Below are 13,637 nucleotides of genomic sequence, written 5' to 3' on the forward strand. Positions count from 1 at the left end.
AAGGGATTTTTCACCCTATTCTTTTGGGAATGGTTGGACAAGTGCAAATTTCCAAGCAGAAGGAAAAAATACTAGTGAAATAAGAAGTGGAGTAAAAAGGCAACACGGAACAGAAGTAAGCTTAGGAGCACAAATTTTAGAACAAGTAGAGAAATACTACTCGAACCGAGCGCTTTCTTGGCATTAAAATTGTTCAAAATTCTTCTTACATCCTCTAGATGGAAGACCATGAGAGACATTGAGTGAAGTCTGCTGAGAATGGCAGGAGGTGGACAGTATTGGGAATGGTGGTAGTTAAACAATCATCTTGGAAATAAATGTATACTATCTGTAAACGGAACGTACGGTATTTTATGTCAGCACACGATATTTTTAAGATGGTTTCTTTTTTATAATATTTATGAAACTATTCGTATTTCCAACGCCCCTTTTCTATATGGGGTCTGTGTTTCACCCATCGACATTTCGCGAAATAATAACCAGATATCAGGAGGTTAAGTAATTTTATAACTCCCATTCTCAATCTTTACAGAGATAAGTATTTAAAGTTAAGTATACACAGTTGTTGCCGAAAAGTGGGTAAACGAAATGCGAATTTAGAGCAAAGACCTCATGCTACAGAAACTGAAACATTATTTTGCAGGTAGGGTATTTTGTATAAGTATGTACGTAGAATTGATCACGCTAAGCTTTCTGCTGAGTGCGTTGTTCTCATATTGTGGAGGCGTTTTACCACGAGACAGTTATATTGCATTATACGGTATTTGTTTAAAATGCGTGGGGAATAATATACATTTTAAATAAATAGTGATATGCTTCTTCATTGGAGTAGTGTGTTTTATTTAAAGTGCGTCGCGGAATAACGAGGGCGGATACCACTGAGCATTGCTGATTCTATGTCTTATTTGACCAATAATTGTGGATATTTTTCGACTTTAGCTCGTCAGGTTGTTCTCTCAGGATGCCTTCTTTCTCATCGAGAAAGCACTGGAAAGTGTCGAAACCACGGGCGGTGTGCCACCCAAAGTTTTGAGAGGCATTTTGCAGCCATCCAAAACACAGCACTTTTAAGATACTCTCATCGTTCGTGGATTATTTTAAAATTAGACTACACCCTTCGTTCTGAGTTAATATTTAATAATTTAAAACCACCCACAATAAAGTTCATTTTTAGACTTTCCATTTTATTATCATAATCGAATTAGACAGTGTATATACTGATCTAAACTCAACACTAGTTTTCTAAATCAAGCCATTTTGTCTCAGTTTCATCATTTTCTACAATCTTTGCCGTTTTAAATATTACTAACTATATTATATATAATAAATATGAAAGCGTAATATTAAAATTAACAATTTTCACACTTATTCGATAAAAGAACATCCTCTAATAATTTTAAAAGCAGTAATTTTTCTTCATTAGTTCTGAATATGCCTTACGACCTTTGGAAGTACTTTCGTTGGCAACCACTGCCTTGGTGGAATCAAAGTGTTGTCGATGGTTTTATATAATGTTAAGAACACTAGATGAAGTTTGAAGTGTGGTCTACAAAGATTAGCGATAACTATAAAATTGGTTGATTTCCAAACTGACTTTTATTGAAGAAAATGTTTTTCGGATTAGTCAATTCAAAATATTACATTGAATTATACATGAAATTGAAAACTCTTCATTTAGATTATTAAATGCAATAATATAAAAATATAATGCACTTAGGTGGTAATGTAGACCAGCGGTGCGCAAACATTTCAGTCTTCAGTAGCCCACTCCTCCAATTTCTGTATTTAAGTCTCCTTTTCAAAATTGTAATTCGGATGAAAGCATTAGGGGGCATTTGTAAGTTAATTATAATCGCTAATGTCAGAAATATTATTAAATCACTTATCCATCTCAACAAATTATTTGGTCATACCCATATTTTGAATTCCAACTCCGTTATTTTGAGAAATACGATGCAGAAAAATCTGGTTCATGTCTTGCAACTGTTTGCGCACCCCTGATTTAGAATATGAGTATTTCATGTTAACTTTGTAACTTAGAAGCTATCTTGAAAACTTATTAATATTTTCCACTACATGTTAAAATAATTTTTATTCCTACATCTTTGGTGTAATATCTTTGGTTTGTAATATAATCAGGAACAGCTTGACATTGTCACATGATAACCAGTTTGGGCCAGTGCTATTGTGAAAGTTGTAGCTAATACTATTCATTCTTCTTAATGTTATCTGGAAGGGTCTCTTTCATTCGTAACCATATTTCTAGGTCGGGATGCAGAACCAAATTCCTACCACATTTGGGGAGAACTCGCATTCTGGTGTCATTTGGTCAAAGAGAAAAATCATGGACATTCCGTAAAAAAATAAAAATGAAAAATCACACACTTACAGTTTGAGATCAGTGAATTATGATTAACTTTGCACATCTTCTTGTGCTAGCATCCTATATCTTGGAAATATAGATTTCAAGTCTTCAAGGTCACTGCTCCAGCTTACACGAACTATGTTTTAGCATATTACGTCCTCCTTTTTTTTCTTTTCGTGCGACCTACCTGGCACGTTTTTAGACACGTATTCTGACTGCACCATTCCCAGAGTACTTCACTAATATCTACACACTGTACACATAGGCAAGTATTCTAAAAAGCCAGAAGAGACTCATCAGAAATGACCAATATTTATTTTTATTCATCTGTATATTGCACATAATAAATATCGTTATCATCATACAGTTCTCTGCGTGCATAGTAGGAAACTGGTCCCTGAATGAAATCATTCTGAGCTTATTGTCACCGAGTTTGACAGCTGTTGAGCAGCTTTTCATGACATAGGTCGGCTCCTTGGAGAATGTTTCTACGTAATTTTTCCAAATTTTCTTGTAGTAATTTATTATGCGGATCTAATGCGAGAGCTTTTTCATAATGCCGCAATGCTTCTGTATATCTACCCTGAAAACCAAACAAGAAGAAAATATTATGAGAAGTTCTGAAATTCATATGCATTTATTAATTTTAAATTTTGTTACGATACAATTAAAGAAAGCTCATAATTCTAGTTTTGATTTATTGCCATTAACCATGCTTATTACAAATTACTTCTGTTTTTAAGGTCACGATAATTTTACAATCAGTTAAAGGAATATGAACATACAATGGAATTATTAAGAACGAACAGGCCCAGATGAGAGATCAAAAAATGGGGCTTCTTAAGGTAAATTATGGGATAAGGATTCTATTTATGTCCTCAATGAGGCTTGGATCTTTCCATGATTGGGACCGGATGTGATTGCAGCCTATAACCCCTTTGCAAACAATATCCATATGGAAAAGCTAAATGCATCCTCCTGCCAAAAGTCACAGGGGGCACTTGTAGTTATGAAAAAATATGTTTATTCAAACAAATTAATAGCATGTTGGCTGACCTTTGGCCATAGTGATGGTTTCGATGCGTCGAGGAACGACTTTAACCAATTTCTGATAGAAAATCGTTCTGGTAGCTAGCTGACGGTATTGTACTGTACTCCACCTTTTTTTTTTAGGATTAGTGAGCTCCACTGACGAAGAGGGCAGCTCGGCCATGCCCAGTTCTGTGATCTAATTCACTCCAAAGATGTCCAACTGAATTGAATCGCGTTCAACAATCCTTACTTTGTAGTATGGAGCGTTATAATGTTAAAAGGTGCGAGGGGCCACTTTCATAAAATTACTACAACATATGACACACCAAATTGTCCAGAATATCAGTATAGGGCGCAACATTCGTGGCTGCACCGTGACCAGTGGGCCTGTTTCAAACCACAAGAAACATTCCAGACTCTAACTCTTCCTCATTCTTTCCCCTTCCCCCTCCTACTCCTAACCTCATAGATGGAAAACACACTCGGGTAGCAAAGTTCTTCAGTAATTTTCCACACAAAACCGTCCGTCAGCCTGGATAAACAAGTAGCAGATATACTTGCACAATGACAATCGATTGTGCCTTTGTTGTGGTTATCTAGTGGTCTGCAGTTCTTCTGTGAAATTTAATGGCATGCAGCCCTCCACATGTCGTGGAAACAATCTCGCCACTCGAATCTTAAATTCTGAAGGGTATGATAGTGGATGGAGTAACCAGCCATCTCATAGCGTGTTGACTGCTATCAGTCAGTCATAACTTGGGCTCAGTGTTACCTCTGGACTTCCGATTATTCAGCAATTGTCAACTTAGGCCTGAACAGTAGCACGCTCAGAAAATTTTCCCACATGATATCCAATTACCATCCCCCGACTTCTGAAACTCTTAGATCTTTCCGTGTGTTCATCGTTCAGCCTTTGCATTTGAAATGAATGCTGATAACTTTTATATGCCAAATTATTGGTATATTTCATAATCGTCCACAACTTCCTCCAGTCATCGAGTTGACTTGGCGCGTCATGGTCTTAGACGCCCTTGCGTAAAAAAAACCAAAATCAAATCAAATCCAGTCATCGAGTGTCTTATGAATTTGGTAGGATATTATAGTGTACTGTACTTGCATTGTGTACACATGTAATTAAATATTTTTTATGGGTTTTTACATAATTTAATGATAAGTAGGGTAAGATAACGTTAAAGTTATTTATTTTTTCTCACCTATTCCTGTTAATTACTTTGACACCTTTATAATAGCCCTGGCGGGTAGAACAGTGGTTGTAATCACGATTCTCCCCACACCGGTTGAAAATGCTCGGGTTTGAATCCCGTCAGTGAAGTAAGGCATTTTTATAGGCTTTTTTCACAATGTGGTCAGTTAGTCGGTCTCAGGCGAGGGTTGTATGTTTTTTAACTCCAAAAAACTCCGGTTTTTCTTTCCAGCAAACAGGCAACTCGACCACAAAACACGCGCAATATGCAGACACCATACACTGTCGCCTCATAACCGTAGTTGCTTAACACATGCGCACGTTTATATCTTTTGATGGGTGGCTTATATTTAATGAGCATTGTTTGAATACTAGAAAGAAGTTATGGAGGCTTTTTTGGACATTAAAGATTGATCTGATTAAGGTAAAATCAGATCAATGTCGGATCAACAAGATAAAAACTTGATAACATAACTGGAATGGCGGTTTGAATTGTAAAACAGATAAATAGCAAAATGAAGTACTTTTCTTCAATGTAAAAAACTGAAATGTCTCTAGAAATATTCGTGGAATTTGATACCATTCAGATCATTACTGGAGTTGTTAAGTGGCATCAATACAATTCCTATGGTTAAATTACGAGCTTTAGCCGCTCTTTCTTTTTCCTTACGAGAATGCATCGTTTATTTGTTTGGTGGTGAAGCTTATATCAAATGAGAGGATAGAGTGTAATTTATAGATACATTAACAGGACTTATCAGTCGAATTCAAAGAAATGAATTTACTTTTTATTCACTTAATGCCAATCCTATAGATTGGCATTAAGTGAATAAAAAGGACTGAATTTATATACACACTATATTGAACCAATTTTTGATAACTGGAAGGCAGTATTTTGGCCCATTCCTTCTTCAGCACAGCAGTATTCAGCTGCTGATTTCGAGCGTGTTAGCCTGTCCCTAAGTAGGTGTCCCAGCTCATCTCAGAGGTGTTCAATGGAATTAGTCGTGGTTCTGGGCAGCTAGTGAAACTTTTGTCCACCCATGTCTTCAAACCAAGCCACTACAAGTTATGCAGTATGGCGGAGTACATTGTCACGCTGAAACAGAAAAGGGTCCTCCCCGTCTGCTGCCACAGTTTAGGAAGAGCGCAGTTGTTGCGAATGCCAGTGTACCGGATACCATTCATTGTTCTCGGTATGACAACCGATGGTCCAAAGCCAAATCATGAAAAACACCTGCAGATGGCAACAGCAATTCTGCCAAATTTCACAGATGGGACAATCCGTTAAATAACGCTATCCAAGCATCTGCTACAACCGAAACATGGCTATCAAATTGGAAAACAATATACCGTAATTTTTTCACTCCATAACACAGCTTTCAGATGTTCTAGAGATCAATTAGAATGGTTTACGCACCAGGCAAGTCAAGTCAAATCTCAACGGTCTCCAGTGCTTTTGCAATGAAGTGTATATAAATTATTATAAACAACAGAGAGTAAAGTGAGATGGAAATAATTTGGGGGTAGTTTTGTTCACTCATTGGAAGTTATTTTTAAAATTTAGTACAGGGGACGTTCCTACAAAGTCTAGATATGGGAAATTCAAGTACAGTGTCAAATTTATGAAAGCCCTATTCAATCTGAGCTGTTATTAGCCCATCTAGGGGAAAGGGAAGATTGGGTTCCCCCTTTATATTCCAGGTTTCTCAACGCTTATATGCAACATGCAAATTGGCCAGTGAACGCACATTTGAACAGTCATAATACACGGTAAACTATACGAACTGGGCCACTAAGTTCATACGATGAAAAATCTCAGATCTACAATCCCCACAGCAGCAGCAGCCACCAATTTGAAAAATTATCTCTTCACTGATGAAATGATAAATAGTCGTGGTCAGAAATGTGTCCAGGTGGGTAAAAAGCGTCTATAAAATAAAACTCCCTTTCCGTCCGGATGGAATGGAACTTAAGACTTTTCCACGTAGTAGCAAACACTGGCTGTGGTCCTAAACCTTTGGAAAATCTACTTTTTTTCTTTTCCTTTCATTCTTTAACAAAGAATACGAAAACGTTAATTTCCATCTGAGGTATTTCAACCATTGCACTATTCTGAATATTATTTCTTAGCTGACTTCGAATCAAGATTTCATGCGGTTGATTTGCATCCATATTACTTAGTTTTGTTGTAATGAGTTCGTTTTAATAACAAATATTTAAATATGCCGCTTTCAATCATTTGTTCTCACACAAAAGATTGAGATATTGATACGGTTGATGTTTAATATGGGTCTTATGAAATTTCCTTTAGAATGCACTCTGCGTTATCACGTTAAACTATTTTCGATCTTTCGTACCCTCCCAACCAGCTTTTCACTTTGGTCGAGTATACGTGGAATATCATCACAATGCGATGTTTTCGCTAAATTTGATTTGGGCTAGAGAAAAGATGACGGAGGGGTGGGAGGGAAGCTTAGATTTCGAAAGCTCCGTGGCCACAGTGTATAATTCTCTTGCTAGTTTCAATTTCCAACCGTAGAGGGCTTACCTGTAGACGTATGCTACATTTGTGTTAACACGCTGCGTTGAAACTGAGTTTAACGTCCATAATATTTTTGTGCGCTAATGATTTGTTCATTCATAATTGCAGTAATTTTTAAAATAAAATGGTGACTGTTTTTACGTCTGTGCCTCAGTATTTCAACTTATACAAGATGTTATTTGATAAGTTAATCTTCGGCATTTCGCTATTCGCAGTACAATCTAAATCAGGTATGTCCTTATTTGCTTTTATATAATTATAAACCTACATATGTATAGTACTCTGTTTCGATGCACTTTACCACGTTCTTTGGTTCCCTGTCCATCAGTTTTGGTGTTAAATTGCACGAATAAATGTTTACAGCAGAAGTAAAAATTTTGTAGAACGAATGGGTGTAGTCCACCCCCTTACTATTCTAGGATACCGTTCATCAGAAAAAAGATACTGATCAAAAATAATAATTCTTTTCAATCCGGTAACTCTGCTTGTACCCATTTACTTCTTGAAATATTCTCATAAAGAGAAACAGCACATCTAAAGCAGAATACCATGATTAATGTCATTTCTGGAATGTTCTTGCTCACTTCAAACGAAGCGATACGAAATGAAAAAGAGTGGGAGAACCTGGTTTTCGCATTAATTAGATTTTCTATGACATTAAAATACGTGGCTTTGTGGATGCATTAAATATTGGGTCCCTTCATAGAAAGGACCATTCGCAAATTGAATGACGCAATACTTTTAAAACATTTTAACCATGAATCTTCTCCAGACACTATTCATCAATCCCACCTCCTACATTATTGAAGGGGAATTGTTACGAAATCCTTCATTTTCTCATATTTAACTGTTTTTTTTATGAAATCCTATTGCTGATTCTGTTCAGTAGTATTGCAGTCAGGCTCAGTAATTGTGTGTATTTTTTTATTCTGATAAATAAAAGAGAATGTTTGCCACAAGTTTTTAATACTACTGAAGTATTGTTTGTTCCTATGCTAAAAATATAAAGTGCGTTAAGCTGCAGGCCCGGCGTAAGTGAGGCACATGCCACAGGCGCCGTCTAAAATAGGCGCATAGTTCACATCATAACTTAACACCCATATACTGTATATGCAGTAGCGCATCTAGCAGCCACGACAAAGTTTTGCCTCAGGCGCCACAAATGCTAGCGCCGTTTCTGTTAAGTTGGATATAATCATAATGAATGCTATTGAATTTTCTCGTGTTAGTGTAAATTCGGTTTTATTCCCCACCTTCCCCACCCCCGTCAAAAGGCAGACAATTAAGACAGCGCTGGTACTGTCTTCATCACGTCGCAGATACAAAGATAGCATTTTTAAACATACTAGGCAACGCAAAGAAATCCATGAGGAGATGAAAGCTGTGCATTGGGTAGATTGCGCATCGTATGAGACTATGAAAAATTGGACAAGACTGTTGAGGTGTTGGAGAAGTAGCGTGCATGATGACTCAAGAGAAGGAAGACCCTTCTCAGTCGTAGACTATGGCATTGTGACTGAAGTGGAACATCTGGTCTTTGAAAACACAAGAGGAAATGAACATTAGGCTAATGGGTCTGTTTGTGCCATAATGAGGTCTTGCACATGTTTAAGATGGCAGCTTGATGGTTCCGAGATAGGTGACATCTCGCAACAGAATTGTGACGATGAATGAATGCCAGGTACTTCACTATGACCCAAGAACAAAACAGATGAGCAAACAATGGAAATTTGCATCTTTATCCCCCCCCCCCTCTCTCAAAAAAAGCCAAGGTCATGTCAGTCCTCAGCGACTCAAAGGTATCATTCTTTTCAGATTACCTCCAAAAGATAACCGCATAAATGGGGAATACTACAGAAACCCATTGGGAAAGTTAAGAGAGGCAATCAAGTTGAAGAGACACGGGAAGCTATTCAAAGGTGTCCACTTCCTAGCCGATTATGCTCCTGCTTAGAAGGCTGCTCTTACAGTGGACTCGGCAATCAGGCGTGGATTTGAAAATCTGCAGCACCTACCTTATTCTTTCGACCTTCAGACTTCTTCCACTTCCCTAGAATGAAGGAACCATTATGAGACAGCAGATTTTAAATTGATGAGGAAGTAATCAATGAAATGGAAGCCTGGTTTTTCTGCTCAGAGTGAGGAGTTCTATTCAAGAGGCCCCAAAGGGCTTATCCACAGATGAGAGAACCTGTAGCTGTAGAAGATAGCTACATAGAGAAGGATTAAAATTGCCAGCCAATTTTCAAATCCCAACTGAAATGTTTATTCATCCTCGTATAATACGTATATAGATGGAATTTAAACGAATTACTGTGATTGTTTGAATTTGATGGTTATTTTAACCAGAAAGATAACGAAACATGCAATTGAAGATCTCACAGTGGGAAAATAATTACCATATGAATAGGGCAATAATGTTTTCTAATTTAGCAGACTATTTCGACATCAACGCTATTTTCCCCCTAAACTAATTTATCGATAAAATGTACATTATTTATGATTAGACGTTTTATTATTATTTATCGTAATAGTTTGCCAGCTACTTCTGCTTAGAAAGCGTTGCTATTTATTTAAAGGCTGAGACTCGATACCTCTCGTGGCGAGTTGTTCCACAATATGGGATTGATACATTTTGTAGGAACATTTTGTTTGCTTTTAGTTAGGCTTTTATCTGCTGATTCATGCGTCGTTCGTGATTCATGTTTCATTCGTGATTCATTCAGAATTAAAAGCAAAATTGCACGGTTCCAGATTACACTGTACACGAGATACAGCGTAGTCTGGAATAATTAGTGATATACAATCATAATAAAGTAAAATCGTCTTCTGAAAGTTTACCATTTCTCATTTTAAGCTACTTTGAAGCATTATTAATGGTTATAGCTCATCAGCTGTATAAAATACTCCCATTTCTTACGGTAAGCTACTTAACAATCCCGTTAAATTTACTCTTTAATTTTATTCCTTGTTTCTTGCTTTGCTGTCCACTGTTTAACCGTACCGCATCAATACACCTCTTCAAATGATCTCTCGTAACCTCACGTGTATCTATTGATTTTATCTTCCGCCTTTCTCTCTTTTTCACACCACCACTTGTAACAACGCAGTCTTCCTTATATGGAAACGATATCTGGAATAAATGCTTCTCTTGTATTTTCCCTTATCCGACTGTCTGTGATGACGCTATCATATCAGGATCATTCCTCAAAACCGATGTTAAGTGGTAGGTATTATTATATATTAAAAGAACATTTTCTAACTGCTTTGGCGTAACAGCTAGTCTTCTGCAGATCGTTTAAAATGGAGTGCCAAGAATCTTGGGAAATATTTTTCTCATATTTATCCAATGAAGTTTTGATTGTATAAGGCGATTTGTGGCTTGTTAATTTCTTTCCACCTTTAGTATTAATGCTGAGTCAGCATAAAATGCGAATATGTTGCTTGGAAATCTTGAATATTAAAATTATCCATTCTGTGATTCAACGAGGAGGTCGATGGGTCTGGGTTTGGTTGCGATGTTATTTATTGGTACATAAGCAGATCTATGAGGGGGTATCAAAAAAGTTCGCACCTTTACCTAGAAATAATAGCCCTAGAAAGGTCAAACTTGATAGGAACTTTAATCCTTTTCTGTGTACTCTCCATGTATAGTAACACATTTCTCCCATCTATGGATCGCCTTGAACATAGAAGTCCACACTTTTTGCCTGAAACCACGATTCCACTTCATTGATAACTTCCTGAGACGAATCAAAGAGGCATCCACGCAATGGTTTCTTCATTTCTCGAAACAAGAAGTCTGACGGTGCTAGGTCAGGAGAATAGGGTGGGTTCATCCTAATAAAAGTTCTCAACATCCATTACACAAATCCAACGGTTGGCGAGAACGTTGCATTCGACATTGCTTCTGCAAAGGCGTCAGCAATCTTGAAACCCACCTTAGACATGTGCAGATGGTCATGTAAAATGCTGTGGTCAGATCTATATCTAATTCCCAATTCATTTGAGATTAAATGAATTGTCACACGTCTGTCACTCAGCACCAGCTGCACAACCATTGCAATCGTCTCACTGTCTGTGGATGTTGATGGCCTTCTCTTGACTCGTCAAAGACATTTGTATGACCGCACTGGAACTCCTGTTTCCACTTTTTTACGGTGTCATAGGATGGACAATTCTGCTCACACGCAGCTTTTATTTCTTTGTCAATTTCCTGAGCTTTTTTTGTCCTGCAAATGCAGAAACTTGATCACTGCTCGATATTCCACTTTGTCAACCATACCGTCCTTCCTCAGATTCCGGACTCCACCTCTGGTGTACGATCACCTACGGGAATGAAATTTCACATGGTAGTTATTGAATATGTAGACAACTTATATTAAAAATGGCATCTTCCTACTGATGTTTTATTTAGGTCAGAGTACGAACTTTTTGATACCCCCTCGTATTCTCCATGACAATACGGTAGTTTCGCTACTTTTTACACATTTCGAGAGGTCTGCGTTCGTTGAAGACCCCCACCCTTCCCTCCGGTGGACTGGAATTAGCCGATCTGAGGAAAGGGGAGTAGAATTTTCTTTCGTGGGGGATTTTTTTTCAGATCGGTTTGCGAACGTATATAGAACAGACAAAATGTACGACAGATGCATGCAGAAATGGAAAACCACGCCGGTATAGTCCCCCCTAAACAATCGGTGCGGTTTTGTACTGGGATTGTAAAGCTTCTACAGAAAAGGACTACACCAGAAGAAGAAAAGGAAACAGAAATCTTTAGGAGTGGGCTTACAAATTTAACTGTTTGTTGTCTGACAATACACTATGTAGTCAATAGCCTACAAAGGGTCCTAATAAACTATTAGGTGTCTTATTGCCACGATCTGGGTATACAACTTTGAACTTGTTCTGAAGAGGTCATGTTTTGAGGATTTAACCTGAAAACTGTGTGCATGGACCATGTTTATCGACATGACATTGAATTGCTTGTCTTGATTTCCGTTTCTGCTCGCGGTTTAACGAGGAGCGGATACTGTGCACTCGGATAAGGATAATTAAACAGATATATAAAAATTGTGCTTTACAATTACTTTAATAATATTTCGAAAACATCCTACTTTAGAATTTTCATTACGTTAATATCAGTAATTCTTTCATATGAATAAATGCAAAAATCCTTTTGCGATAACAACTCTCATTTTCTTAATTCGAGCTTATTTAATAAAAGCAAAAAAGTAATTAATTGCACGTTAAAAGACTGCTTCTAAATGAATGAGTACTTTTAAAAATATTTACCTGAAGATGCTTGACGACTGCTAGATTTATTCTTGCATAATACAGAGCCGAGTCCAGCCTAATGGCCATGGAGTAACTCTGGAAGAACCAATAATGCTAATGAAACTGTGATCTAAACTGATATAATAATACATATATTATACCGTAATGAATACGTGCACAAAGACGAAAAACAAAAGAAAAACTTCCTTTATTCTGGGTGAACCAATGGTTTATCCGCTTTGGATGCCTTAGTGAATGAGTTTAAGTTATCTAAGGCATTCCACATTTATTTAATATTTTAATGTGGGAATTTGTTATTAGTTTTGTAAATGTATTCGCCAACCGGATGGAAACATCAACAAATTATAAGCACAAGTAATTTTTCATCCCCATTCTCTCGGTTTCATTCATTTGACAGAAAAGTTAATTTAGGCTTACGTTGTTGTGTTTAATACATAACACGAACTTTTAATTTCATACTAGCCGGAAGGAGTTGCTGTTTAAGCATTTAAATAGTAGGCTATGGCTATAATAATTAGCAATATAATAATTTCCTCGGTTTAATCTAAAAGTAATATTGAAAGTTTTTAACCCATTTATTCTAGAGAGCTCGGAGATGTCTAGTTGGTATGAAATTAATCTGCGAATCTCCAAAATTAGAAAGGTTTAGAGGGAAATATTTTGGGGGGAGATAAAACAAGAAATCTGAAAGGTATTTTATTACGCAAAAAGCTGTAATAATAAATGAATTCTCTGAACAAAGATATTCGCTATTAATGTTTTATGCAGATTAAATTTTAGCTTATTGAGAAATGCACGACATTATTCTCTGAAAGCAAATTTTCACATGTCTAGCCTGCAAATCATTCTTTTAAAATTTACCCCCTTTTATGTGTGTTGTCCAGGAAGACGCCATTAGCATTTAGTTTACTCAATACATTTATATATTAAAACACTTTAATCATTTCCCCCACATGTCTTAGTTTCCGTTCGATGAATTTGCAGAACTTTGGTCTTTCTTGGTAAGAGTACCCTTTTGCGTCCCTGGCTTAATCTTGTTATTTGCGCACAGATCCAAGTCCTTCCTGAAATGAAGCTTTCAGACCTGCATGTAGTTTCAAGATGCGGTTTAACCATTGCCTTATAAAATGGGATAATCATCCCTTTGTCCCTCCTGGCGAAATTATTGGCAGAACCCCATGAGTTATCCTAGCGGC

General features: G+C 37.0%; 1 protein-coding gene across 1 annotated transcript in view; it reads right to left on the reverse strand.

Annotated features, from left to right (window-relative positions):
- Nucleotides 1-2,114: 2,114 nt before the first annotated feature.
- The window catches only part of LOC150087082 (protein O-mannosyl-transferase TMTC1-like), a 189,063-nt gene continuing 177,540 nt past the window's right edge, over nt 2,115-13,637 (reverse strand). Inside the window, exons 17-18 of the mRNA XM_090371806.1 lie at nt 12,439-12,516; nt 2,115-2,948 (exon numbers count right to left, since the gene is read on the reverse strand). Of these exons, the coding sequence (XP_090227932.1) occupies nt 2,790-2,948; nt 12,439-12,516 (237 nt within the window). The 3' untranslated portion in view covers nt 2,115-2,789. The remainder of the gene's footprint in view (nt 2,949-12,438; nt 12,517-13,637) is intronic.

This window comes from Mastigoproctus giganteus, chromosome 4 (genome assembly GCF_048544385.1).
Source record: "Mastigoproctus giganteus isolate SK-2022 chromosome 4, ASM4854438v1, whole genome shotgun sequence".
In the NCBI taxonomy this organism is placed as follows: Eukaryota; Metazoa; Arthropoda; class Arachnida; order Uropygi; family Thelyphonidae; genus Mastigoproctus; species Mastigoproctus giganteus.